The sequence below is a fragment of the Alternaria burnsii genome (assembly GCF_013036055.1).
Source record: "Alternaria burnsii strain CBS107.38 chromosome Unknown 740, whole genome shotgun sequence".
Taxonomy (NCBI): domain Eukaryota; kingdom Fungi; phylum Ascomycota; class Dothideomycetes; order Pleosporales; family Pleosporaceae; genus Alternaria; species Alternaria burnsii.
This window is the reverse complement of record NW_024066112.1, coordinates 1,636,169-1,661,137: the sequence shown is the minus strand read 5'-3', so window position 1 is coordinate 1,661,137 and position 24,969 is coordinate 1,636,169. Positions and strand designations below refer to the sequence as shown.

Here is a 24,969-nt window from a genome sequence, read left to right as displayed (position 1 = left end):
AACTTACGAAACGTCGTGCAACAAGATGAATGACGATTTTTCGAAAAGCTTTGCTCGAACCCTTAGTTCCTGAGAACCTCGGTTACGTTATTGGTTGTCATCTGATCAAACATGGCTCTACAATCCTTACGGTCACTTAGTTCGTTCTGCAGGCTTGGTCTCCTCGAACAATCGGTAGATTGGCCGACCTGATTCTCGCACTTCTCCATACAAGCATCCATGTCCGATATACTCGGTTAATGATATGTCCATCGTGGCAAGGCCTTGGTACCGGAAGCCTGGTTGAGCGGGTGCTGTACCCGGATACAAGCACGCCCCACTCTCGCCAACACGAAGTGCGACACACGACCCGCGGCTCCACAACCTTAGATCTTCTAGAAGGAGTCTATATCAACGACATGTCGCCGTCGTCGGCTACGTCGCCTAAAGTTGCAGTGGACATATCCTACAGTATAGTACCATTAGCATATGTCGCGTCTCATGGCACTCACGACGTCAGTCATAACCTGGAAGTTCTATACGAAGTTGGATGCATGCTATCAGTCCGTCGCAGGTTGAGTGTGAGAGAGATACTTTATTCGGTACTAACTGACGCAATTGCCTATGCGATAGCGCAAAGGTGATCGACAACGCTACATCGCCACGCTACGAGGGTGTACAGGCGTTGTCGTAAAGGCCAAACCCTCACATTGCCTTACCTGCCCACGCATCATACGCATCATGTGTTCTAGGATGATCGATATCCAAAATGTCCGTATACGGCTGAGTTGCTCGCAACATCATCCTCGTAACAGGTACGCCGACAGCGACAGTACGGCCGAGGATGTCTCTTTGCTCGCCCTTGACGAAACACTGCTGTGGAAGCGGAATCACAAAGTCCGCATCGGTAATGATCGCCTCGACCGTCGCCAAATGTCCAATGACCAAAGCATCTAGCTTCGCGCCTGCTCCATTCAAATCCCCGAAGAGCTGGTTGGCGAAAGTTTGCAGCTGCATAGACAATATCGAGGAATCCCACTCAGCGTTGGAATTGTGTTCGCTTCTTCCCAGGCGATCGCAGTCCGGTACGTGGAGGTGTAGCAGGCGTAGCTGTGGAAACCTTCTCAAAGATTGCTATTCCGACGTCAGATATCATTTTCATAATTCAGTTTGTATAAACATGCGAAATCGTGTGCACTCACCAACAGTGTAGCGTAATTGTTTGTCGTGTCTCCACCAAGCATCGCTGACTCGCCAAAGTACACTGCGAGCTGTTTCACTTTACTCAAGGAGCTTACAGAAACCCACTGTAATAGATCCGAGGCTACTCCATCCCATTGGAGCGTCTCGAACTCATCGCAATAGATGCTCAGACTCTGTAAGTTGTGATTGGAGAGACTGAGCGCCTGCAAGAAATCCAGTAGGGTGATCTTGAGAGGGTTGGTTTCCGGGTAACGCACATGAAAGCTCTCGATTGGGCCGCAAGCGGTGATGATGAGTTCGATAGCATCTCTGAGGTCGATTGCCTGGCGCTCATCAAGATCGGGCACAAACTCGATGGCAATATGCTTCAGGTGGAGCCTGTTCATCTCTCCACTGCCAGTATATATGCTGTTGGCCAGGTCCTTTATGAAAAGGTGAAGGCCGCAGCTCTCTACCAGGAGTTCGAGGCGAATCAATCGATGGAAATCGATGATCCGAGATAGCTGCTCGAATGTATCTGAGAAGTCCATCTTAGATAATCTGAGCTCTTTGAGTCGAGGTGTATAGCGGGTAAGGTCGTTCTGTTCGCCCATCGCCCAGGCATACAGCTGATTCTCGGTTGTCTGGGGATCTGCTGCCGTCAAGGATAAACGCTTCAAGTTGGCGCCTACGACTTCCATGTTATCGAATAGAAGGGCGATATTGGTTGACTCTGTCAGATATAGGTCGAGACGCTGCAGACCGCAGAATATTCGTGGGAGTTGCTCAGGCGTTTTAGGATCAGTATAAAAGCTTACTTGCAGGTCTTTCAATCTGTGCTGGTATCCATTAAGATGCGCTTTCACAATCGGTGACAGAGAGCGCCGTGAATGGTAACTGATCTCATAAGCTTTTCCAAGACATCAGCTCATACTCGGCGTAGCTTACCACAAGCGCTCCAGTTTGTTATGATGCATGGTCTGCAAGAAGGAATAGGCACTATCGTCTTGTTGAGACTCGGTGAGATAGCGGTTCCGAGGTCCACGATCTGGAGCGGGTAGGCGGATACGGCCGGTATGGATCGATCTGAGTTCTTCGCCAACGGGCTCATCTTCTACGATGAGCTCCTTCGTGTACTGAAGGTTCAGACCCGCGCCTGCCAAATTGCAACGCTGCAGACACTCAACCGCTCGTTGACTCCATAAACGCAAGTCGATGCGTCTATACAGTATCGGATTGGCGAGGACACGAAGAGCTGAACAAGTCATACACAGCGATTTGAGATCTGTCTGTGTTGTGACCTGTCGCGGTCAGTATGAGCGACCGGAAAGATTACCCGCCACGGACGTACATGTTCGACCACTCTCTGCTGAAGCTCCCCCGGGAGGTCTAGGATAAACATTGTGTGGAGTATTGTGAGGTTTTCAAGTTACACAAGACTCTGACGACTGGAAAGATGTGCTTGCTTTGATCAGATTTTAATGATGGTTATATATTCAATCGATGCCGACAAACTCGATGCCGCAAGAGCAATGCGGCAACGATGAGGTATGTTTCTCTGCATGATCAGGTTCCGATCGAGCCATCGGGAATGGCCCACTTCCTGGACCATAGGAGGGTTCATCCTAGAGAAGTCTTAGGTCTGACTTCGGTCGATACGCGCAGTCGCTTCGGATCTAGCATAGAAAAGCTGGGGACCAGTTGAGGGTGAGGCGAGCCAAGAAGCCCGTTAACGGGATGAGTGAGCTAAGTTGAAAGCGCAGTGCACTAAAACGTGGCGCTTGATTACCTACATACTGAGAACTTATCCTACGCTTGCGATTCAGATAGACCTGATATACTATGGCACGAAGAAATGAAGCCAACATCCTGCAATTCACTCTCTGGAGCTATGCCATTATGCCGTGGAATGTGGATATTGACCGGAAAGTTGCAGTGAATGCAGCCCTACAAGGTTGCGCATGAACATCTGTGGTCGGGGACGTGAGGCGGGGAAACCGCGTTCCTTATCCGCCCCATTCCCCACCCTACCCCATCAAGTAAGCACTTAACGTCACGGACCATGAAACAGAATGCATCTAATGCCTGAGAGGATCATCGCCAAACGATATCACACAAGAATTGTTCTAGTACTCGGAATCTACACCCCGCATCTCACTCCGCGCATCTGGGTGCTGCAGGTGACACGATCGAGCGGAGAAACTCAGCTTTGCCTAGGAGGTAGCAGGGGTTAACTTGACAGCATCATTGTAGTGCACACCCCCAACAAGATTGCGACTGCTGAGCGTCGCGTAGCGGCGGTTGCCGCTAAGCTCGAATTGGATGGTGTTGCATCTGTCTATTTCATGACGGCCCGATGAAGAAGAAACACTTGCATACGATGGACCGCAATATGGCAACGAGCCGCATTGTAGCGACCCATCTTCCAACTACATGGGTCCTCCATGGGAATCACATTCGGTGACTTGCCCCGAACCTATCGCAATGTTCGGAGACCCGGCATCATGGAAATCATCACGGGAAGTTATCTGACAGCGGTATTTGACCTGCTTTATGGGCTTCGCACGAGCTCTTCCTTCGGCGACGACACCCAACCTGATTATGATCTGCACGGTCGTGTAGCTTTCGACGCTCTGAAATTGACTATGTCCCGGCCAAGAGTGCCTGGTACCCTGATCCGCATCTCAGCCTCCCTGGGACACTTTTCATGATAGGTTATTGCAGGGGAGGGAAAGTTTGTGCTAAGGCAGGGAGGCAAGAGCGACGCGTGTCTGCCATGCCAGCTCATCTGTTCTGGCCTCCCCGATCGGCTGATCCGTTCAAGACCGCAAGTACACGAGAATATGTGAGATTTAGTATCTTACAATGATAGTCGTACGCTGTCTGGTGTCGTGGACGATACGACAAGCATCGTCATCAAGCGCCTACTGTGGGGCTAGCAAACGAAGCGTTCGAAGCGCAGCGGCACTATATCGAACGGGACAGGAAACAGAGAAGAGCTCGCTCAACACCGGATAGGTCCCAGACAGACCCAAGCTCGAATGCCGCGTATCTCATCGGCTTCGAAGTCGGACCCGAGGTCTCGTCCTCGTTGGCTAGAGACCAGCACCTGGCATAAGAGCTGCAGAGGCTCTCGAGATTAGTGGCACTCTTCCGACCATAGGTACTTCGCAATAGCTGTATTTCCGGCGCACTACGTCCCGTTCGGAGCGCTGCCGCGGGAGGTGGGCCGTTTACGATTACTATGGTAAGACGGCAAGCTGGACATGGGTTACCTTGTTGTGTTCTCTAAAAGATGGCGTGGGATCCCCCTCGTGTTACGTCGGTATCGTGATCGAATATGGGGTGGGGAATCTCGGTGATGTTGGGGGAGGCGAGGAACCATTGGCGTTAATAAGTGGATCAGCAGATCAGCGGGTATCCAGGGAAAGCCCAATTGACAGTCTACCGAAAGAATACTCTCTACGCGAACATCGCAAACGCGAAAAGATCACATCACGCGGTGTTACTTCGGTTTCTCCTAGCTTGGCACTTTGTCGCACACCTCGAGATCCGTTAGTATCATAACGAAGCGGAGATGCTAACGCTGCTCGGAAAAGCGAGGGCTGGGGAGATCCATTCCATTGGGAAGCACTCCATGTTTACCAGCTCTCCGGTAGCGCATCACCGAAGCTGGAACTCTACTGCTACATTGTAGCATTATATCGCCTTCCGAGTCTACCTTGGCCTAGAGCTCGTCGTGGTACTTCAATGACATGGTCAAGTCAAGAACATGCTAGCTTTGCTTAGGGAGGCGAGAGATTGTGTCTAGCCAATGCGTTGATCAAGTCATTCGTCGCCGCAGTCTTCGCATAGGCAAGAGTCGGCCAAGTTTGGAATATACCAATTTCTCATGAGGACAAGGAAGGTGGCTTTAGGCTCTGCTGGAGGTCTGATATAGTATGGCAACGATCATTGGGTCTTCACTCCTCGTATCGTGTGGAAAGTACCAACATTTCTCGAAGCGAAGAATGCAGTCTAGCAGATGAGATCGAGAACCAGGGTACAAGCATCGGAAGATATATCTCCTCGCGGAACAAAACGCCGCTCCACCAGTATCCACTCGCTATACGAACCCCATGCCAAGGCCATGACGGACTCCCAAGGCCCTAAAGCATGTCACACTCATTGTCATATGTATCAACGCGCCGTTCATCGGATTTTCGCTTTCTCACAGTCCGAGAAGTTGGTCTACTAGGCCATACCTGTAGCATCTGCCTCTAAGTCTTCCTTGAGACTATAGCAGATACCAAACCACAACACCAACTTCTTCCCCTTAATACTCTACAAGTCGGCACTGAAACAGTTGGTGTCTATATCGGATCTTATAGACTGTGTGATAACGCTTTACAAGCAGCTTTTATCCCATTTTTCAAGCCTTTACAAAAGCTCAATCTCCGTAGAGCATGAATTTAGCACCCATCTCCGAGCCACTACCAACATCTTCTGTAGGCAGCGAGTAGGTGCCACAAAACGACAAACTATTGAAATCCAATTTTCTCCCTAGCACGAAATATCGTCGAGTTCACAGTCCGTTGAGAGAGACCCGGCCCCAACTTTCGCGACTCTGATCAACGGATAGTTATCAATGAGCGTGTCTTCAAATTTGTTCAACTTTCCATCAATTGACTAGTATCAATCGGACCTAGTTCAAGCGTGATGCTCAGGTAGCCATTTGGCGTAGAATTATTTGATGTCAGGGTCAGCGCTCATTGGCACATATCGCTGAGCGGAGCAATGACACGCGGGGAGTGCGCCTAAGAATCAGCTGACATCGGCACGTCAACGGAGACATCAAAACGATGTATCTTTTGATTTATCTTGATTTGGACGACGGTTCCTCGCCCATATGAAGTATGACTTGGAAATTCCGCCCCGACGTCGGTCGATGTTTCGGTTGATTTGAGATGCGCCATCGATATCTCGCTATCGAGAACACGAATTCTAGGGGCTCCTTATGCCACATCATTTGCTGTTCAACTGAAAACGTGTCGTTTTCTTCCCCTCAAGGAACTATTCGATGAACATACCCACTTCAAGCCTACTGCCAATCTCGAATCTTTGTGTAGAACGACGTAGAAATCCCTCCTCCTAACCACAGCCAGTCTTTTTCCACTGTAATCATCACTAAGTCAGGCCATTTCGTGAACTCTGCTCAACCATACGTCATAACACCCCATTCAAGCGTAGAACAGATCCGCAGCTCGCCGATAGCGTCGCTCATATTCCCGCATCTAGACTGCAGTCAATCCCCAATCCATCTAACGCGCCCCATCTCAAGTCCGCCGTAGATTCTCCAACCTCATCGTCCCCATGCACCTGAAATGTGGCACCAGGGTCCTTTCGTGCTCTATGGTTCTATTCAGTATAGAAATCACGAGATATCAATGGACCAGAACGAAAATCTTGATTACAATCTGATAGAACATCGATTCAGGAACAAGGAACAGGAATGAGGGTGGATACATCTGTTGACGACCCCGGTTTGATTGGGGAACAATAGATCCTTGTTGGCAAGGTGCAATTTATGAAGAGAGAACACGACGAGGCAGCGTAGCTGCCGTACACGAATAGGAAACGATAAAAAAAGCGGGGCCTCGCTACCCTGCAGCTTCGAATGGCTTGAAACAATGACTGGCTGGTAGCCGAAGCGAGCCACGAAAGGTTTTGAACAACGAGTTGCTGGAGGGTACCTCCAGCAACAGTCCACGATATCTCCAATGGGCGGGCAATGCCCATTGGGAAGGGCAAGGTGCAATGAAGATTCAGAACATGACCTTCGAAAACGAACCTACGACCTTGGGAGCTTCTCTGGGTCCAGACGTTGCCAGAGGAAATCGAGAAGAGACAACAAGATGACCCTTGGAAATGCGACCGTCGCATATCTAATGTGTATATCAGACACGACGTACTCATTTTCTTCTCTTCAGAGTTCTTGCTTGGATAGAGAAGCGTCCTGGTGTGCCTGGAAGTGTTCATACCATCGTCGCGATTTACATGATCAAAGTCTGCACTTGTTCTGGAGGCAGACAGAGAAGCAGTCCTCCATCAAACGCAGCTTCACCGACTCGATTCGAGTTTCCTCCCACCTTCTAATCCGACAATTAGTTGAGCGTATATCGTGTTAATCGGTGGCTGAAAGCTAAGCTGCTAGCATCGTTTGACATCTCAACACCCCGCTCAGGTAGCCACGTTTAGCGGCCCAATCACAGCGGCATCGCCCCGCTCGATGCCGTCACGATACCTCCGCCGCCAGCCCCTTAGCGACAGTAGCGTGAAATACTAGAGAAACTCAATCGAACAATCTTAGACTGTCGTTGTGTAGCGAAATCGTATGATCCGAGAACTTGGTACGGAGAGCACCTAGCCTCAGCCACCACCCACGATTACGGCACCACGAGACGGCCAAATTTGACCGCGACCATACTGCACACTAGAGAATGCTCTCGATCATTAATGGAAAAACTCTAGTAGGCAGCAATGTGGACTAAAGGTGCTTGCACTTCATCGCTAAGAAAGTCTAGCTACAGGAAGCTTCAAGCGCTACATACATATCTGCCGTGATCATGTAAGCACATAGCCCTTCTCGCAGAGTAACTCCAAATTGTCTTGATATTTGTGATTGTAGATCCGCATCGACGTACCAATATCGTCCAAGCTAGACACCAGCTCCACCAGAAACTTCCTAATGGCTTCCATCCAATGTATGCCAATCGACGACGACAACGGCAAGTCGGTATACAAGTCGAATTTGGAAAGGCCAAGATACTTAGCAGTTCCAAGCATATAGTTGGCACTTTCCCGCTGCAGGCTCATGAGGACATGTGAGGGGACGTTCGTAATCCTGAGGACCTTCAAACTCGCTGGGAAGAAAAGTTCTGGGAAGATGATATGTTCAGGGAGTATAATATGTAAAGCAATAGCGTCTGTCGATGGTTTAAGGTATCGGTAGTCCAGCGTAAGTTCTTCCAGTTGCATCGATCCCCGGAAGCTGCCAAATGGACTTCTCGTTCCAAGGTAAACTCCATTCTCGCCTATCCACTCGAGTGTCTTCAGTGTTGGGAGGGACGTCGACAAGAGTTGGCTCAAACGTCTATAGTCGTAAGTTCCGAGAGTAGTGCGGCCAATTCTAGTCACCTTGAGGTGTTTCATACTGCGCATTTGAGGCAGTGATATCATCGTCTCGAGATCATCCTGACTTATCTGGAGGTCTTGAAGTTCAAGACTGCACATATCTCCTATGGCACGAGGACCATTGTGTGGTAACCAGCAGAGACGGCTGTAGCCCTGACCACGAATCTTCAAGCTCTCTGTAGGTGTTATTATCGGGATAATTGCTTTTGTTCCGATTGACAACTCCATACTCTTCAAGTTGTGCAATGGGTAGGATTTTCCAGATGATCTTTGATTGGATCCTTTCCATCGTTCCCAACAGGCCTCATGAGGGATTCTATTTCCAATATTCTCCAGCCGGAGATGTTCGAGGTTGGTTGCGAGAAGAAGTATGATCGTAAGTAAAATATCTAGTGATTGGCCAGTACCAAGAGCATTGGTGAACCTTTTCAGCGTAAATTGACGGCCGCACAAGGGGCCCGCGAGATCTTGTATGATTTTCTTTACCTCTGGTGACTTTGTGAGGAGTTCTTCGCGGACATTCTCGACGCGATCATTAAACAATTCAGGCTCCAGATGATTTGCTTTCACCAATCTCAGAATATCAGAAGCGCGTGCTCTTACCCTATTCTCACGGGTATAAACCAACTCAAAGCTTTGTATGTGCCGAGCAAGCTCCTTACGGACGACTAGGTTCAAAGCAAGTCGCGCCATAGAATATATGCTCGTATCGCGTACCTTGATATTCGTGTATAGATATGGCTCTGCCAACCCGCGGTAGTACTTATTAGTGAGCGTCAGGGCGTGAAGTGCGCATTGAGGTAGCTGCTGTATGATGAGCCCGTCGAGTTCGGTCGAAAGCTCTGAGAGCGACATGATGGTGCTAGATTCAGAGGTGCTTGTCTGTTATCGAGTGTAGAGGATGTGTCGTCTTGTAGCTTGCAATATCATCAACGTCAGAAACCGCAGATATTTTTAGGGTATATATTGAGAGAAGAGAGCAGATGGGTTAACCTCCTAATATATATGCCTCTTTTACACGGCTAGGTTCCAGCCGCAGCACATGACTGAAATAAACCATGGTTGAGATATTGTTCAAGTTCAGGCAAGAGCCAAGTTTGACGGTATCCAGCCCTGGAAACGAGCGAGTGAAATGGTTTCTCCAACCATACGACTTTGATAGTACGGTAGTGTGAGTGGCTCGTTGTCTATGGGTCATGGCAGTACCATGGAAGCCATGCAAGCGAATCACAACTTTACATCAGCACCACATGATGAAAGAAACTGAACGTGTTTGCCTAATGTACTTGCCCCACTTTCGAGGTTGCCGTAGTGAGGTGAGAGCAAAAACACGTGTCGCGAGGTCCGTGCCCACAACACTGCAGACGCGCCTTCTTCTCTCTGTTCTCTGCTCTTTCCAGATTTCTAACGTTGCCCATACCCGATCGTGCGATCTCAACCGCCCGCCATGAACCGTCTCTCAACTGAGATAGACGAGAACATCACACAGCGTTTGGACAAGAAAGATCTCTCGGCTCTCCTGAAGACTTCGAGATATCATCGCACGATAGCAGAACCATACCTATACGGCGAACTCACCTTCTCGGACCAACAGCATGCTAGCATAAGCCTACTTCTCAACACCATACTCGATCGTCGAGAGCTGGCGGGGCGTATCCGTTCGTTCACTTTGACCGACAAGGAGCACACAAACACTTTTTCGAGCACTCACAGCCCTACGTCACTCTGGCCGAGGCTGGCTGAGGTCAAACTTCTACTTGAAGAGTTCGTTCCGTTGTCGTCGTCATCTTCGTCGTCGTCGAGGCTTCTAGCAAAGCGATGGCTCCAACAATTGTTGGCTTATGCGCCGGTCATCGACGGTAAAGTCGCGATGATCATTTGTCTTGCGAAAGAAATAAATGATATTACCCTCAGCACCAGTCTGCTACAGATGCCAATAATGCGTATCGTCATCGGTTGGCCATGGATCGAAGTGGACGCTATTGCAGAGGAGGATCATTTGACCTCACTAACCTTGGAAATATATAATTCGAGTACCTACCACACTCAACTCGATGATCCTTTTCCTCGGCATCCTTCTCCCCCTTTAACAGACGCTACCGACAACGGAAAGAAAGAGGGTGAACAGGCTATTCGGACGCGCGACACATACCGCATGAAGCAAATGGACGACCGCGATGCTCTTTATCCGTTCCACAAGTTGAAGAGGTTAAGTATTCATGACCCAAAACGTCTCGCCAGCTACAAAAGTGTTTTCCGGTCCGGGTACCCTAGACGGCTTTTTCAAAGCTTCGAGTCACTTTGCAGCTTAACCACCCTCACTATAGACGATGAGCTTATCGACTTAAAATATCCAAGTCTACTCGTCGACATACTCACTTCACAAGTGCTGCCAACCAGATTGCAGTCATTGAGCATTACCAGCATCTGCTATGCGCGACTCGCACAACTATGCCAAAAGCACACAACAGGTGAAGAGCAAGATGTGGCTATAAAGTGCATCGTCAACGCAGTGACAGCTTTACGCCTAGAGAGGTTCGAGTTACACACCAAGGCGTCGTGGCATGTGCTTTGGGCCGATTACATGAGGGAGCGAGATGAGTCGATTCATAGAGTCGTTCCTGTTATGATTGATGCTTTGAATCGCTGTGGAACTACGATGCGCGTTTGGCATCAGGGCGTATCGGGACAGACCTTATGGTACGAGCCCGGTTTTGCGGTAGCGGAACAAGACTGGGACTAGAGCTTTGACTCCAGGAGCTGGTCAGCACTCTAGCTTGAGTTGTCTGGGCAGTTTGTCGCGCCTATGCTCAATACTGCTACTGTTACTGTCGAGGACTGCATGTCACCAAGAGAATGGAGATGGTGAGGCTCGTAAAAGGAAGAGAGCAGTATGTAAACAGCGAAGGTGTAATGTTCAATGAATCATCTCAATCCCTTGTTAGATCGTGGATAAGAAAGAATTACAATCTGCAATCTTTAACTGCGACTTTCTCTCCAGTGCAAGGTGATCATGAAAGACATACTTTTGGTAACTACGTCATTGACACTAAGATCTCACGGGGCGGCGATCTCCGTGCCTCGGTCATAGCGGGGTTAACTTTCTTGGGCTGAGCTGCGCAGTGGCTAACATACGCGTCAACGTCACCAGTGTAGTACATTGTAGCATCACCTCCAACGCCATGGAAGAATACAAAGCAAAATATGCCATACACGAAGCCTGCCGAGAGGGCCAAGGTATCTATAATCTACAAGTTTCCCCCAGTCCACCAACTCTAACAACCCCAGCATCCCGCGTCGACTCCCTGCTCGCCGCAAACCCCAAACTCGCAAGCCTCCGCGACCCAGACGATCGTCTCCCCATTCACTGGGCAGTATCCTACAACCACCTCCCTATCGTTCAAACTCTCGTGCAGGCCAAGTCCTTCGACCCCGACGTGACAGATGGTTCCGGCTGGACGCCTCTCATGATGGCGTGTTCCCGGAAAGACGCAGAGGCCATAGTCGACCTACTGCTCTCCAAAGATGCCGAAGTAAACGCGAAGAACAATAACGGCCAAACTGCCTTGCACTTTTGCGCATCGAAAGTCAACCTCGATATTGCGCGGACATTGCTGGCACAGAAGCCACCGGCGAGTGCGCGGACAAAGGACAAGAGGGGCCAACTTCCACTACACCGAGCAGCGGCAGTGGGCAGCGTACCGATGATGAAGGCGCTGTTAGAAGCAAAGAGTCCGTTGAATGCTACCGATATGGACGGCATGACAGCGCTGCACCATGCGATGAGCGAGGGGCACGGAGACGCGGCGCTGCTACTGTTGACCATGGGTGCAGAGCACGATAAGAAGGACAATGATGGCAATCTGCCGCTGGATCTCGCGCCAGATGCGAAGACCAGGAGCTTCATCTTGCAGGCTGCGGAGAGGGAGGGTATAGATCTGCTGTAGGGAGACGATATACTCATGATGTGTAATGTTGCATTTACGGAGTCTATACGATACCCAGGGTCATGGCGCATTCATCTACTATATGAATTATGAAAATGTTCGGAACGGAGTTTCTGTCTACAAGTGGTACTGGTTACTTCCGTTATGCGTAGAGCTGCCTGGTTGGTTGGGTGGGATGGCACTAGCTCATGATCAGCCCTCCCGGCCTCGACATTCTCTCCTCTTACAGCCCCTCACACCCCGCGTGTTCTGCACTTCGGACCTATTGCGCAATCGCACTCATCACCTGCATTAGCCCCCATTCTGCCGGCATGTTATCAGCAGCGGGGTCTAGCGTCTACCCGCAGCGATCAGTCTACATTCAATGCTTCGAGTCTGCGCACCCGGACACGCACGGATGCGAACTGAAAACTGTAACATGTATACACCTCTGTGAAGCACGCGACAAACATGTACAGATTCTGCAATCGCAATGGTAAACGGATGTCGTTACTTTGGTACCTGATGCGATGCTAATCATGAGGATAATTCGCCATCATGGTGCCCGTCGTCACCCATCATGGTCTTCACTGATTGACTATATAGTATGCGTGGGACCATTTACCTATGCCGAGGCCTAGAAACGTGCGGTTTACATCCCCAAGGACCTATACAGCAAGTACGACTTGAAGTGCTCCTACCTCAGAAGAGCCACAAGTCGCGACCATAACGATACAGCTGCTGGTCTTCCTCCTTACCTCTCTTCAGCACCATACTCCACACAAGCATACAACCACTCTTTTATCTTGCACTTCACACACTTTATACTATAGCACAGCATGGCAACTCTCCCCGATCCATTTCCCTATCTAAACTTCTTAATTTCGCCACGAATTCCTCCTGAACTCGTCTTAAAGACGATCCAACACCTCCCTTTCAACGACGGCACGCTCATAACTGCAATACGTTCTGCTCATCCCCGTCTCCGCGCCATCTTCAAAAACTACGAAAAGTCCATTACAGGCAGCTTTATGCGCAAGGAGCTACGGCACGCGGAAACCGACTTCAGTCGCCAAGATGGGAGATTAAATGTTGACTGGCTAGCGGACTGTGTGAGCAAGTACGACATTGTAGACGATGTCATGGACGCCCTCTGCTCCGAACACAACTTCAATGCCGTTCTCCGACATAACATAAGCCTTGCGAACGCAGGGTTACTGCTATTATACAAGCTCGTATCGATTGGTCAGTCACACATGTTCCACTCGACAAACCTTGTCCTTTGTGACCAACTCTCAACTAACACGCGGTCATCTCTTTAGCATCCCACACAGATCGACTCACATATATCAAGAGTCTACCCCAGGACCCACTCACAGCAATCTACCTCATCCTCCACCACGCCACCCTTTCCGCCCGCTACCACGGCTCCGGCTGGATAAACCAACGCACATACGGCCGCTTCATGGACGCCAACCAAGTCTCGCTGCGCTGCGAGTTGGAATTCTGTTTTGCCGAAGCCGCCTTAGTTCTCGGTCCCGAATTCATCTCAGACAGCCTGCTGCACCACGATACGAGTGATGCGGAGACTGTGCTGCTCAACTTTTATGTCGACCATGGGACGCATGACTGGGCGTGGCCTTGTTGGGGGGATGGCAAGGGCGAATTTGAACCGCCGAGAGCGCATGGACCTCAGCGGGAGCCGGGCAAGGGGAGAAGCCTTTTTACGACGCTGTTGGAGAGGTTGGCCGAGTGCATGGGGTGTGGGTTGGGAGATGTGAGGACGAAGGTGGAACGGGAATTGGAAATTCGGGACCACTCGCTCGCGTATCTGAGTTTGGCAGGCAAGGCAAGGTTGCTGGAGGGAAGGAATGTTGAGGATGGAGATGGGAAGGTAGGGCGTCAGAGTTGAGTTTGAATCTTGCATTGTCCGTGTTGCATACGAAACGGTCATTCTTAGCGGACTTGTATACTCAATTGGCCCATCATAGAGCACTTGTGACGCTATACCATGTAATTTCCACCATTTCAAAGCGCTGCATAGACATCCGTTCTCCTGTTCAAAGGCGAGTCCTTGCGTAATTGGTTCACAAAATCAAGATCAATCTCGGCCGTCGCAATCTCACCCTCATCCTTCCAACTGCCTCCCTCGCCCTCATCGCCCCCTAGCTCTGCAACAATCTTTCCCCACGGATCCACAATCATACTGTGTCCCCAACTGCGCCTCTTGCCCTCTTCATCATGCACACCCACCTGCGCAGCTGCAATGATGTAGCTCTGCGTCTCAATTGCACGGGCTCTGATGAGAATCTCCCAATGTCCTGCTTTGCCCGTAGGAGTGGTAAAAGCGGCGGGGTACAAAAGGACTTGTGCGCCCCGCGAGCGCAAAGCGAGACCAGGTTCTGGGAATCGCAGGTCGAAGCAGATTTGCATGCCGAGTTTGCCTACGGGACTGTCGAATGGATCGCCTAAATGTACGCCGCGTTCTACTCCTGCAGACTCTTGCATTTGAGGGCCGTCTTTGACGTCCATGTCGAAGAGGTGGAGTTTTTGGTAGCGGTATTTGATCTCGCCATCAGAAGTGATCCATATTAGGGTGTTTTTGACTTTCTTTCCATCGTCTGTGGGCTCGTGGATGCCGACGGATATGGGTAGGGAGTATTGTTTTGCGGATTCTTGGAGCCCGAGTACGAATTCGGAATCTTGAACGGATTTGCAGAGCTTGAGTCCGCCAGATGTGGTTAGGTAGTCTGCTGCTTCGGGGAGGAAGAGGGCGGCTGCGCCTGCCTTGTGGGCTTTTTGGCAGAGTTCTTGGGCTTGCTTGAGGTTCTCGGCCATGGAGGCCATTGAACGCATCTGTCCGACGGCCTGGTAATGGTTAGAGTTGGTAATTTGTAAATCATCTTGAAACCACGATTCGAGAAACGGTACATGTGAAGGATGAGAGGATGATACTAGACTGGAGAATGACTTACGGCGAGAGGCATCTTGAAGGTAATGGTGGATGATTGTATGTGGTGGAAAAGATGAATGAAATGAAGCTATCTGTGTACTTATACGACGACTACCAGGCAGAACTAAAGAAATGTTATTGTCGTCGTCAGAGACGGCAGAACCGATGCCACTAGGGAGACTAGTTCAAATCGAGTAGCCATCGTAAGATGCAAGTGCATCTGAATTTGCATGTCTAAAAAAGCATAACGCATGTACCCGCCATGCCAAAGTGAAGATATGGCATACCTCGATTCACATGCGGAAGCGATGGCCGGGACCCAAGTCCCCTGCATAAGTTGTGGTGGTGGGAATTGCGTCAGGGCGGAGTTGCGGCAGAGCGGAAGGCTGGCCAATCGGCGTTTGTCTGGCTACGTGCTACGGCATCCGTCATGCTGAGGGCTTGCGCGGCAGGAATCGTGAGGACACGAATACGACGGGGGCTATTTCGCTTACACGGGCATCGTCTAGCTGCGACAAGCAATTTCGAGTCTCGGACATCGACTGCATTCCACGCATGGTGGTGGTTATTGTTGTTGTTGTTGTTGTTGCCAAAGTCTTAGCCTGCAACTCCCCGCGAAACCTTAGCTGACCGCGTACCACGTCCAACAAACCAACCTGGCCTTATGCGCAATTGAGCTATGAACAAATACAGGCGGAGAACGAGTGCACGGTGAAAGGTAGCAAAGCTCCACAGACGAGGAACAGAGTCGCCACACGCAACAAGGCTGTAAAGGCACGATGAGTGGGAAGAACTGGTGGAACAGCGCCATCTCGGGCTTGGAGTCGCGACTCGACACGATACTGGCCGAGGATGGCACCCCAAAGTCAGCAGGCGCGGGCCCGGATGCAGCTGCCAAAACAGAAGGCACAGACAAGGCGGCGACGGACAAGAAGCTCGCAGTTGAGCCAGGTGGGTAGCCTTGTCAGAGACATGGTACCATAGCCCTTCGCAAGGCTAACAGCATAGAAGCCTCGCGCAACTCGTCACGAAGCCGACCCAACTCCCGCCTCCAGGACCGTCTAGCCAAGGCCGTGAACAAGGGATCCGAAGCAAGAACCTCGTCGGATCTGGGGTCAAGGCCAGCAAGTCCTGCCGTAAATGCCGTCACCGCATCGCCGAGGGCAAGCATAGATTCAAAGGCGCCAGAAGAAGCTACAACAGTGAAAGAAGATGAGGCGACCAAGTCAGATAGCAGTAAGGCCGGGGAGCCTTTACAGACACCACAACCCGCTGTCGAAGCATCTGCGCCCATAGTCTCTCCCCCAGCGACTTCACCACCACCTACACCTCTGGTAGCCGAGCAACCAAAATCGACGCCTGTTCCCACCATGTCCATGCCCTCGATACCCTCAATTGTCACCCCACAGACATCTTCCCCACGCCAATCTTTCGACAGCGACCCGTCGCGGCCCTCTGTCGACGCCATTACCCCGACACCGCCTCCCGAGGCTAGAGACCCCGAGGAAATACAAGTCGAGCTATCTCTACTCCAGAACACATACCAAGAGACGTTAAAGGACAACCGCGAGGAGCTCAACGCACATCTAGAGCGAATTGATGCTCTACAGTCCAAGTTGACATACATGTCTGAGCAACTCGCTGCATCTGCCAAGGCTGCCAAGTCTGATTCTGGAGCAACACCGGCAGACAAGAAGCTGGCAGACAAGGATGCTCAGATCGCTGCACTCATGGAAGAGGGCCAGAAGCTCTCAAAGACGGAGATGAAGCATCTCACCACTATCAAGAAGATGCGCGCCAAGGCTTTGGAACAGGACAAGGAAATTGCAACTCTCAAGCAGCGATTGACCAAGGCGGAGAAAAGCATCACTGATCAGTCGGAAAGGGCACGGCGCGCAGAGGCGGCGGAAAAGTCGGCGCAGGAGAAATTGAAAATTGTAGGCAAGATTGAAAAAGACATCGAGACTATTAGAGCAGAGCGCGAGGAAGCTGGACTTACAATATCCGAGTTGCGGAAACAACTCAACGATGCGCTCTCACGGGCAGAAGATGCCGAAAAGAGGGTTCAGTCTGGCGCACTGGAAGCAGAGAAGAGGGCCACTGCGTCGCTGAAGGAGGACATTGAGAACGTGCGGATAGAGAAGAAGCTTGCCGAAGACCGTGCGAAGAGAGAACTTCAAGTGGCCAGAGATGAAGCAAAGAGCCAACAGGAGAAAGCAAAGGTCGCCGAGCTGGAGCTGCGTGGCGAGATCGCTGTGAGTGATGACGAACCTTTGCAAACACATGTACACTGACATGGGATTCAGAATCTAGAATCTAAGCTAGAATTGCTCCGCAGCCGCACAGAAGAGGCATCTTCATCAGCGGCTGGCGATTCACAGGCTAAGCTTCTGCGACAGATCGAGACGTTGCAGACTCAGTACTCATTAGCTTCCGAGAACTGGCAAGGTATTGAGACCACTTTGACATCTCGCGTCGCGGCTCTTGAGAAGGACCGAGACGAAACGGCGAAGCGCGAATCTGACGTCAGGCGGAAAGCAAGAGACGTCAACTCAAAAGCACGTCGACTGGAAGACGAGCTCGAGAACATCAACGAGCGAGCCCGAGCATTCGAGCACGACCTGACCGAGCAGCGTGCTGCAGCCCAAAAGCTGCAAGCTAGGCTCACGCAAGCAGAGTCTGCCGCACAAGATGCACAGGCAGAACTCGAGCGAGAGAAAAAGGTCTGGGAGGCCGAGCTCCAACAACGAATAGAAGACGAGAAGAACAAGTGGAAGGTGGAAATACAGACACCATCTCTAATGGGCGAATCTCAATACTTGCGGACAGACTCACCCTCTATAGCCCAACGAAGGCATTCGCCCGATCCACTTGGTATCTACAACCGCCGCCCAAACCCACGTTCCATCACCAGCGGCATGGACCTACCCATGATGTCCCCCATGGACCGCATGTTTGACGAAGCCTCGCGCCGCCCCTCGAGCTCCCGCCACAACAAGTCCAACAAAGTCCGCACCCCGGAAATCGGGACCCCTCAACGACAAGACTCGATTCCGTCCAGCATGTCGAACCTCGCCGGAGGCGTCCCAGACACACCCTCGATCCACACAGTCGACCACGACAATGACCCCTTTGAAAACACATCCTCCCCGCACCGCACCATCAACGACATGATATCTGTTTCCACCGCCGGCGCCGGCCCCTCGGTCCAACTTGTGGAGCGCATGTCCGCCGCAGTCCGCCGTCTGGAATCAGAAAAAGCAACACACAAAGAGGAGCTTGCGCGCCTCACCGCGCAGCGCGACGAGGCGAGGGAGGAAGTCGTAGCACTCATGCGCGAAGTCGACGAGGCGCGCAAAAACGGTGATAGGGTCGCTGATCTCGAGAAGCGCATGGATGAGATGCAGGTTAGAGAGGAGGCGGCATTGGATATGTTGGGCGAGAAGACGGAGAGGGTCGAAGAGCTCGAGGGCGATGTGAGGGATTTGAAGAAGATTTATAGGGAGTTGGTTGATACGCTCAAGTAATGTTGAGGTGTATGTGTGGGTGGTAACAGCATTGGCATGGCATGGCGTGGCGTGGCGCTACCGTGGGGTGCTTTGGAAATTTCCAACGGTCATATTATGATATACTCTTGAGTAATTTTTATCAAGGTTTTAAGAGATTCGCATTTCAGTTGATTTGATGGACGTGCTGACGATAAGACGCAAGCACAACGCTGTCGAGTTACACTGTTTGTATAGCAGTAGAAGTGTGTTACCAAATACCCGGCTTCACTATATGCAGCTGTATACAGAAATTTGCGTTCCATTCATCTACCTTGGAATACCATCTGGAAGTTTCATTACCCGCCCAACTCACCAAGCCACGTGATGATTACTGCAGCCTTGAGCGTTCCTGCCCCACTACCTTTTGCAGCGCTTCCCCTCTCTCTTCTCACCTTCTCCGTCAATAGGAAACTATCGCAACCTCTCTGCATACCCCTTCTTCAATAGCATTGCTTGCTATTCGTAATTCCGTACAATCTCGTTCGATGCGTCTTCTACGCCTCGACCATGACGATGAACTCAGCCTCGTCGAGCGTTACGAGGAAAGAATACCACCGTACGCTATTCTCTCACATACGTGGGGCGCGGATAGCGATGAGGTCACTTATCTCGACGTTGTAAATATGGCGAATCTCCATAAACTGGGATGGAATAAGATCCATGCATGCGCGAAACAAGCCAAAAGAGACAACCTCCAGTACTTCTGGGTGGATACATGTTGCAGTTAGTTTGCGGCGAGATTATTCTTCACATGTTCGCTAACGTGTCTTCGGCTCGTGATAGTAGATAAGTCTAGCAGTGCTGAGTTGACAGAGTCAATTAACTCCATGTACAATTGGTACAAGAAAGCAAAGGTCTGCTATGTTCTCTTAGAAGATCTTCCTGCCCATCTCGGACTAGAGGATCAAATTGCTAAGTGCCGCTGGTTCACTAGAGGTTAGAAATGTCCCTTTACGAATTGGATATGAGACATATGCTGACCTTGTATATCTATATGTTAGGCTGGACACTACAGGAACTACTTGCTCCATCAAACGTAGAATTCTACGATCAAGACTGGACGTTCAGGGGGAGTAGAAAGGACCACACCGACACTATATCCGAGTTCACTTCGATTCCTACTGAGGTCTTACTCAAGCCAAGAACAATATACATGGAGTCTGTCGGTGCACGGATGTCTTGGGCTTCCAGTAGAGTTACCAAACGTACCGAAGATATAGCGTACTGTCTTCTTGGTATATTCGAGATCAATATGCCATTGATATATGGAGAGGGCAAAAGAGCATTCCTACGTCTTCAAGAAGAGATTATCAAGCGCAACAATGATCTCACTATACTAGGATGGGACAGTGTGTCATACTACAAAAGGTGGGATGGTCTTGTTGAAGTCCTTGCCGGTTCTCCGGCTGCCTTTGCAGGCAGTGCTAAGCTCCAAAACATCTCCATAGGATTAGGGCCCGAGTTCTCCATCACAAATCGAGGTCTTCTTCTCACTGGGGACTTCAAATTATCCTATCGATCATCGCGCCAGAAGCCGGAAAAGTCCACTTACGTCCTTCAGATTGCGACTACGGGCGACTCTGCGACTCGTGAGATTGGCCTTCGAAAGCTGGCACCACATCTGTATGGTCGTTTGCGAAGGCTCCCTCCATCGGGGTACTACAATGCGTCCTCTGGCTTTGACGACAGTGACTACATAACCAAAAGTGACAACATAACCGAGACACCAACAGATGAAGATACGATCTACATAAGAACTGACTTCCGCCATACCGATGACTTTACTCACCTTGCTGCTTCCCGGAATAATGCACTGCATATTCCCAAGCAAGAAGATCTCGAAATCCTTCAAGTAACTCCACGGTTGTTGTGGGATCACTCGGACGCCGTGTTCCTACAGACGAGACAAGGCACTCCTTATCCATATTACTCCTCCGTAGTAGCTGTTCTATTTAAATCTGGGGTTGGAGGATACAAAGACCATATATTTTTGGTCTACGAAAGCGGTGTCGTACACCCAGTTTTACATGTTTTCAGCGAGTCCTCTGCCGAGGAACATCTTCAAGATATTGGGAGGCTGTTTCCAGCTTGGAGTGAAGAACGCAGCCGTCGCCTGCGCGGGAGTGACTACCACGACCCAATCCCCGAGAAGGACATATCGTGGGAGGATATAAGAAAAGAAGCACCGTGGATCTTGAAGAAGGGTGACTCGGTCGTTATGTCTGGCTCTCAAGGCAGGTGCACCATACGGTTCTTTTTGGAGTCTGACATGCTCTACCCTTACAATATTCCAGTCATAAGCCTCAAGCCATCTGTTACTCACAGTCAATCTGGGATTGATACAATACAAAAGTGAGTGGACTGCAGTTTACCGCTCGGACGCTTATGTCAAAGACTAACGTCAGACTTAGCGACGTTGAAGTTAGTACTCAACTAGCAGATACCTTTCTGGCAACACGCCTCCAATCTCGAGCCGATAGTCACCATAAGTTTTATTCTTCAACGAGCGATACAGGCTCAATAGATAGTACCAAAGCATTGTATCATGTCCACATACACTAGCTATGGTCTGAGGACAAGTAGTGGCATATTTGGTATCTTCTATCTACATGCTGTACTCGCGATGTTTATGTACGTGGTCAACGCTATCAACCTTGACAACACCTTTCCGGAAAAAAACAGCTATTTCTTCGCATAATTCAGCTCCAGAACGCCCAAGCCATTCAACTCTAATTCGGTTCTTCTCCCCTCATGCAAAATCGTCATCTTGTATCCTGTTCATCCGATCCACCCCGACCTTATATGCCCAGGTAGTACTTTCCCCTCTCATACGCATAAAAGCTCACCGCAGCCATCGGAACAACCTTGACATAGCCAATCGTCAGCCCCACAAAAAAGCCCTTGTATCCTCTCTCCATGTAGATTCTCCTCGTAACCTCCGGTATACTAAGCCGATGGCCATCACCAACGACACCACCAACCTGCATTCTTCGTCGTATAACTTCCAGTGGGTAAGACACTGTTTGTGAGAAGAAGCCAGCGATACCGCCGCTAGTCAGCTCAGCCCAGTAGCGCAGTTGCGCAGGTTTGTGGCTCGAGGTGCTGGATTCTTCGCGAGAGGTATTGGGTAATGTTGTGTAAGGAGCGAGGATGGGGATACGCATGAGATCGGACATGGAGTCGTGGGCGAGAAACGAGGCGCCCGCATAGGGTATCATGCCGAGGAGCGTGGGTGTGAAGCCGCGGAAGAAGTTCGAGAGGCCGGAGCGCGGGGTAACGGTTTCGACGACTTGGGTTGCGGTCGCTGTGATGGGGTTCTTTGGTTGCGATATCCGTGGTGCTTGTTCGCTGTATATTTTTCGTACTATAGTCACGAGACTACTGCGGGCTTCTTCCTTTGTCTCAAAGGCGAGGCGCACGCGAATTACCTCGAGGGGGTATGTCAGGAAGACGCTCATCATGCCTGCTAAACTGCCCGAGATGAACCGTCGGCCCGGGGTTTCTTGCGCTTTGTTCTTTATTATGCGACCGCGTATTTGCTCGTAGGCGAGGAATTTAATGCCGGCGTAGGGGAAAATGCGGAGGAGTGTTGCCGAATGGCCCTTGAAGAGACCACGTACTCCTGTGCTAACGTAGATGTCGCGGATTGCCGTGGGGAAACCACTCCAAGAGCCGGCATATTTCGCGAACTGGGGGTTGCGGGTTTGGAAGAGGATTTTTACGCGGTCGAGGGGGCCTACTACCGTCTTTGCCTGTTGGGCTGTTAGTACTTGTACGTCTAGCGGTTCGCTTCATGCGATGAAATGTGTCTTGACATACAGCACATCCGGCGAACCCTCCTGCCACTCCGCTCTTGATCAGATATTCCATGCTGTTCTTATCCATCCTCCTCTTCCCAGAGGCTACGGCTGCGCCGCCTTCCTTCTTCGCTGACATGGCCGTGTCATGGTCTGGTATTATGTTGCTTGCGCGATTTGTTGGCGCCGCAGTCGTCGTCATGATATTCGATTTGTTTCCGTCATAGCGGAGGAGATCCGTGGACATTCCAGAACTGAGTTGCGTGGGGTTACCGCGACATGAATTCAGTGAGATGCGATATCCTTGGCGTTGTCGATTCGCGTGGCTACGACGAGGAACGTGGTTGAGAACGTGGAAGGGGTCGCGTGTATGGGGATTAGAAAGCAACGCCGTTGTGTGGTTTGGTGTTTGACATGCAGCCACGGCGATGACGTTTACCGAGGCTGATCTGCTGCTTTCGGCCGGCACTTGGCCCAGATCATTTCATCCGACGCTACCCATCGGAAATGTTTCCCATGGCTCCCTCAACACCACAAGCGCATCGTGAAGTCTGCGATCAGGACCTCGTTATCGTTGGTCACGTGCATGTATGAGAATATGTGGTGAATGCGTGAGTGTGGTCTTGGAAATCGCGAGCAGGAAGTAGCTGTGACGTAAGACTAGAATTGGTAGGAAATCTTCCATCATTGTCCTTTCCTTTCGATTACTTCCCGTCATGACTTCTCCAAGCCCCATCATCTACCAGAACGTGGAGGGGGACATCACGTTGATCGATATACCAACATCTATCGCAGCAGCACAAGGCGACCGCTCGGGAGTGCTGCTCTCTACTCCACCCTTGGATACTCCCATCGAACCGAAAGAGGACTATCGGCCCAAGACACAAAAGTCTAGAACGAACAAGACTCAGGCACAAGACACGACGACCACGTCGCATGCGACAGTGGCAGAAGCCTCGAACCATGACTTCCTGTCGTTGCATCTTGATGACCAACGTTACAAAGTCCTTGCTGAACATGCACTCCGCCAAATACGTGCACAGGTCTCAGGGCCGTGGTGCACACAGCGCAAGCTAATGACCCAAGAGCCAGTCCGTGGGGAACAACAGGTCACGAATGTAGACGAAATCTCTGAGAAAGAGCTCGAGGCCCGGATGAGGGAGTGGGCAGCGTCTGGCGAGACGAAAGAAGATGATACCGCATTCAACCTGCAACAGATGATGGCTTCGCTCGGCGCAACTTCCGAGGTTGCGGAACCGGCCTCTACGGCACCACAGTGGACAATGTCGTACCGTGCTGCACGTGAGACTACAAGTAGCACAACGCAGGCCGCTGAAACGGTCTCTTCGGACGCACAAACTGAACCATGGACGGGTACCTTTCACAACCCCAACCACCACTCCGTAGCACTTGCGATCGCCACAAATACGTCGCAATCTGCTCAGCCGGGTCCAGAGTATCGTTTCACAATACCACCTCGCTCCACATTCTTCCTTAGCGATTCCACTGCATCGGACGCTTTCCGTACCTCGTTTCGTGAGCTCACCAACGAATACACCCTTCCACGACACTTTGATCTAGTGCTGCTGGATCCGCCATGGCCCAATCGCTCAGCCAAGCGGAAGGGCGCATATGAGCAGGTTGGCGGCATGCCGTACCTCAAGAAAATGCTACTGAACATGGATATCGACAGTTATCTCGAGCACAATGCCCTTGTGGGCGTCTGGATCACGAACAAGCAGTCACTGAGACAACATGTGCTCGGGCCCGGCGGACTCTTTGAAACGTGGAACGTGGGCTTGATCGAGGAATGGATATGGATCAAGACGACGACCAAAGGCGAGCCCATGTTCGACATTGATAGCACCATGCGCAAGCCCTATGAAATTCTGCTGCTGGGTCGTGCGGCCCCCAACTCGTGGACGACGATGGCACACGCGCCAACGGTCAAAAGGAGAGTCATTGCTGCTGTACCAGATATCCACTCGCGGAAACCGTGTCTGAAGACGCTACTCGAACCCTATCTGGTGGATTCGAATGATTACAGTGCGCTTGAGGTCTTTTCTCGGTACCTAGTCAGTAAATGGATGTCTTGGGGTAACGAGGTACTGAAATACAACTGGGATGGCTACTGGACTCCGGCTTGAAGTGCCGTGGCCTCTGTGACGAGAGTTTTGACCTCTCTGGCACATGGCATACCGTGGTCATATATTGTACGCGGTGACCCAGAAGAACGCACTGGTCCCGGGGAGTGATGGTCCTTGGAATGGGTGACTTACTACCCGGCGACCATCATTCAGTTCTTTCTCGGGTGGAGTCCATGTCGTCTGTTCGTTTACCCAAGACCCAAACATAGTTTGTAGTACTCTGCAATGTAATCACACAATCAAGGCACACAACCTTCAGCATGG

General features: G+C 50.8%; 9 protein-coding genes across 9 annotated transcripts; 5 read left to right on the top strand and 4 right to left on the bottom strand.

The window, feature by feature from the left end:
• Nucleotides 1–684: 684 nt before the first annotated feature.
• On the bottom strand, nt 685–2,563 carry GT037_005389 (uncharacterized protein; the record flags this gene model as incomplete). Its single annotated transcript, XM_038930436.1, has 4 exons — nt 685–1,113; nt 1,182–2,058; nt 2,110–2,462; nt 2,513–2,563. The coding sequence occupies 4 exons, from the start codon at nt 2,561–2,563 to the stop codon at nt 685–687; spliced, it is 1,710 nt and encodes a 569-aa protein (XP_038787386.1).
• A 5,201-nt stretch (nt 2,564–7,764) lies between these two features.
• Nucleotides 7,765–9,189, bottom strand: GT037_005388 (uncharacterized protein; the record flags this gene model as incomplete). Its single annotated transcript, XM_038930435.1, has 1 exon — nt 7,765–9,189. The coding sequence occupies one exon, from the start codon at nt 9,187–9,189 to the stop codon at nt 7,765–7,767; it is 1,425 nt and encodes a 474-aa protein (XP_038787385.1).
• Nucleotides 9,190–9,781: 592 nt separating this feature from the next.
• Nucleotides 9,782–11,077, top strand: GT037_005387 (uncharacterized protein; the record flags this gene model as incomplete). Its single annotated transcript, XM_038930434.1, has 1 exon — nt 9,782–11,077. One exon carries the CDS (start codon nt 9,782–9,784, stop codon nt 11,075–11,077), a length of 1,296 nt encoding a protein of 431 aa, XP_038787384.1.
• Nucleotides 11,078–11,516: 439 nt separating this feature from the next.
• On the top strand, nt 11,517–12,281 carry GT037_005386 (ankyrin repeat domain containing protein; the record flags this gene model as incomplete). The annotated part of the gene is made up of 2 exons (XM_038930433.1): nt 11,517–11,571; nt 11,623–12,281. 2 exons carry the CDS (start codon nt 11,517–11,519, stop codon nt 12,279–12,281), a joined length of 714 nt encoding a protein of 237 aa, XP_038787383.1.
• An 818-nt stretch (nt 12,282–13,099) lies between these two features.
• Nucleotides 13,100–14,172, top strand: GT037_005385 (uncharacterized protein; the record flags this gene model as incomplete). The annotated part of the gene is made up of 2 exons (XM_038930432.1): nt 13,100–13,505; nt 13,595–14,172. 2 exons carry the CDS (start codon nt 13,100–13,102, stop codon nt 14,170–14,172), a joined length of 984 nt encoding a protein of 327 aa, XP_038787382.1.
• Nucleotides 14,173–14,288: 116 nt separating this feature from the next.
• On the bottom strand, nt 14,289–15,247 carry GT037_005384 (carbon-nitrogen; the record flags this gene model as incomplete). The annotated part of the gene is made up of 2 exons (XM_038930431.1): nt 14,289–15,128; nt 15,236–15,247. The coding sequence occupies 2 exons, from the start codon at nt 15,245–15,247 to the stop codon at nt 14,289–14,291; spliced, it is 852 nt and encodes a 283-aa protein (XP_038787381.1).
• Nucleotides 15,248–15,295: 48 nt separating this feature from the next.
• Nucleotides 15,296–21,117, top strand: GT037_005383 (uncharacterized protein; the record flags this gene model as incomplete). Its single annotated transcript, XM_038930430.1, has 5 exons — nt 15,296–15,347; nt 15,949–16,164; nt 16,222–17,468; nt 17,520–18,689; nt 19,696–21,117. The coding sequence occupies 5 exons, from the start codon at nt 15,296–15,298 to the stop codon at nt 21,115–21,117; spliced, it is 4,107 nt and encodes a 1,368-aa protein (XP_038787380.1).
• A 442-nt stretch (nt 21,118–21,559) lies between these two features.
• On the bottom strand, nt 21,560–22,805 carry GT037_005382 (carrier protein; the record flags this gene model as incomplete). The annotated part of the gene is made up of 2 exons (XM_038930429.1): nt 21,560–22,513; nt 22,581–22,805. 2 exons carry the CDS (start codon nt 22,803–22,805, stop codon nt 21,560–21,562), a joined length of 1,179 nt encoding a protein of 392 aa, XP_038787379.1.
• A 469-nt stretch (nt 22,806–23,274) lies between these two features.
• GT037_005381 (mt-a70-domain-containing protein) lies at nt 23,275–24,705 on the top strand (the record flags this gene model as incomplete). The annotated part of the gene is made up of 1 exon (XM_038930428.1): nt 23,275–24,705. One exon carries the CDS (start codon nt 23,275–23,277, stop codon nt 24,703–24,705), a length of 1,431 nt encoding a protein of 476 aa, XP_038787378.1.
• Nucleotides 24,706–24,969: the final 264 nt, after the last annotated feature.